Raw genomic sequence first — 2,123 nt, 5'->3', positions numbered from 1 at the left:
TCTCACTGGATCACACAAATTTAAGGACTATCTGTTTTAAATTAAGCAAACACTATCATAGGTTTTAAATATAAGTGTTTCTCCCCTTCTTTTTTTTTTGTCTTTTTTTTTTCTTTTTTAACTTTGAAGAGCCTTTTTTCTGACATGAAAAGCAATTTTACCTAGTAATACGTGGTGGCAAAATATATATATATTTATATATATATAACACAGCTGATCTCGTTTTTCAATGTGCAAAAGGAAAACAACGAGGGGGAAAAAATAAAATCAGAGTAAGACCGGTACTTCCCAAAGTCAAGTCCAAGTGACATGAGACCCTGGAGAACTCATAGACATTAAGAGAATAAATAAAAATCGAAACCGCCTGTCTCTTTTTTTTTTTTTTTTTTTTTTTTTTTTTTGTCTTTTTCTCCCCGCTTTGTCCCGAAAGGGCAGTTCAAGGTTCGCTTTGCTTTTCTGTTTTTAAACACATTTACAACTCTTACAAGTGCCGGGCTCCTATCTGCCCCCGCGATTGCAGATCCCCCCCGAGCCTGGGGCCAGCTCTCGTGGCGAGCTTTAGGCGAGAGCATCTCCGAGGCAGCGTCCGCGTCTGTCCCGGCCCGGCGGCGGGCGGCAGAGTCCTGGTTCGGGCGGCCTTTTGCTCCTGCAGGTTTTATGTACATGCACACACGGAGGATTCCCAGTTCCAGCTGCCGGCCGGGGTGGGGGACACACGCACACACACACGCCTGTGGGGGTGCGGGTGGGTGGGTGTTACATGGCAGTCGCGTGTGCTGAAGAATAGGGGTCTATCCCAGTCTTGGTCATGCCAGGGAATAATATGTAGGCAACTGGAGGTTGCAAACTGGAAGCCGACCAAGCGGTACAGTTACATGGCACGACATAGCCCGGGTTAGTTGGCGAGGGGTGAGTGTGGGTGTGTTGGCTGGGGCAGCTCAAGCTGCCGAACGCCCCGTTCTGGTATCCCAAGGTGGAGGCGTAGGGCAGGGTGCTGGTGGCTAAGGTGTGAGGAACCTCAGTCATCTTCTGAATGGCGCTGGAGCTGAACTGGCTGGGGTCAAGTAAGGAGTAAGGTGCTGAGGTGGGAGGCAGGAAAGCCCTGGCCTTCTCCGGGGAGCTCAGCAGCGAGTCAGTGGCCCCCACGGGAAGCCCGGCGGCCTTTAAGGGATCTGTTTCCCCGAGGTAAGGCAAAGGGAAGACATACCTGTCCTTTTTCAGCAGGTTCTTGGGCTTGCGCCGGGGCCGGTACTTGTAGTCGGGATGCTCCTTCATGTGCTGCGCCCGCAGCCGCTTGGCCTCGTCGATGTACGGGCGCTTCTCCGCCTCGGAGAGCAACTTCCACTCCGCGCCCAGCCGCTTGCTAATCTCCGAGTTGTGCATTTTGGGGTTCTCCTGGGCCATCTTGCGCCGTTGGCCGCGGGACCACACCATGAAGGCGTTCATGGGGCGCTTGATGTGGTCGCTGGGCTTGGACATGCTTCGGCCGGGCGGGCGGGCGGGCGGGCGGCTCTGGGGGCGCCGGACGGCGGCGGCAGGACCAGGAGGACGAGGAGGAGGAGGAGGAGGAGGAACGGCGGGAGAAGGCCGGGGGAGCCGGAGGAGCGGCAGGAGCGGGCTCAGCTGATCATCACAGGTCCTCCGGCAAGGCCGTCCCCGGCGGGAGCCGTGCCGGGGCGGGGCGCGGGGCTGCGCGGAGCGGCGCGGAGCGGAGGCCCGCGGGGCCCGGCGGGCACTAGGCGGGCGGGGAGCCGCCGGGCGCAGCACCGGGCCGGCGGTGGGGACGCGGGGCGGTGCGGGGCAGTTCAAAGGCGCGGGGCTGCGGCGGGCAGGCTGACATAGCGGCAGGGCGGTCACAGAGCGGCCGGGCGCCCAATCAGCGCGGAGGGGGCCCGCTTAAAAAGAGAGGGAGAGAGGAAGGGCGAGAGGAAGAGGAGGGGAGGGGACACAGGAGGGAGGAGGAGGAAGGAAGGAGGGGACAGGAGGAACCCCCCGCCCCCCACCGCCTTCTAACGCGCGGATTAAAAGGACGGCTTTTGTGAGTTGCTGCGCTAATAGCAGCTGTGGAGGAAGGGGGATGGAGAAGGGGGTCGTCCCCATCTTCCTCATCCTCCCCCATCCCT

The 2,123-nt window shown here is 58.7% G+C and overlaps 1 protein-coding gene across 1 annotated transcript; it reads right to left on the bottom strand.

Moving 5' to 3' along the window:
• Positions 1-382: 382 nt before the first annotated feature.
• Positions 383-1,479, bottom strand: SOX14 (SRY-box transcription factor 14). The gene has a single exon (XM_021541439.2). It carries the CDS (start codon positions 1,477-1,479, stop codon positions 757-759), a length of 723 nt encoding a protein of 240 aa, XP_021397114.1. The 3' UTR covers positions 383-756.
• Positions 1,480-2,123: the final 644 nt, after the last annotated feature.

Source organism: Lonchura striata, chromosome 10, assembly GCF_046129695.1.
Source record: "Lonchura striata isolate bLonStr1 chromosome 10, bLonStr1.mat, whole genome shotgun sequence".
NCBI lineage: Eukaryota > Metazoa > Chordata > Aves > Passeriformes > Estrildidae > Lonchura > Lonchura striata.
The sequence above is the reverse complement of the archived record's forward strand: the minus strand, read 5'-3'. Positions and strand labels throughout refer to the sequence as shown.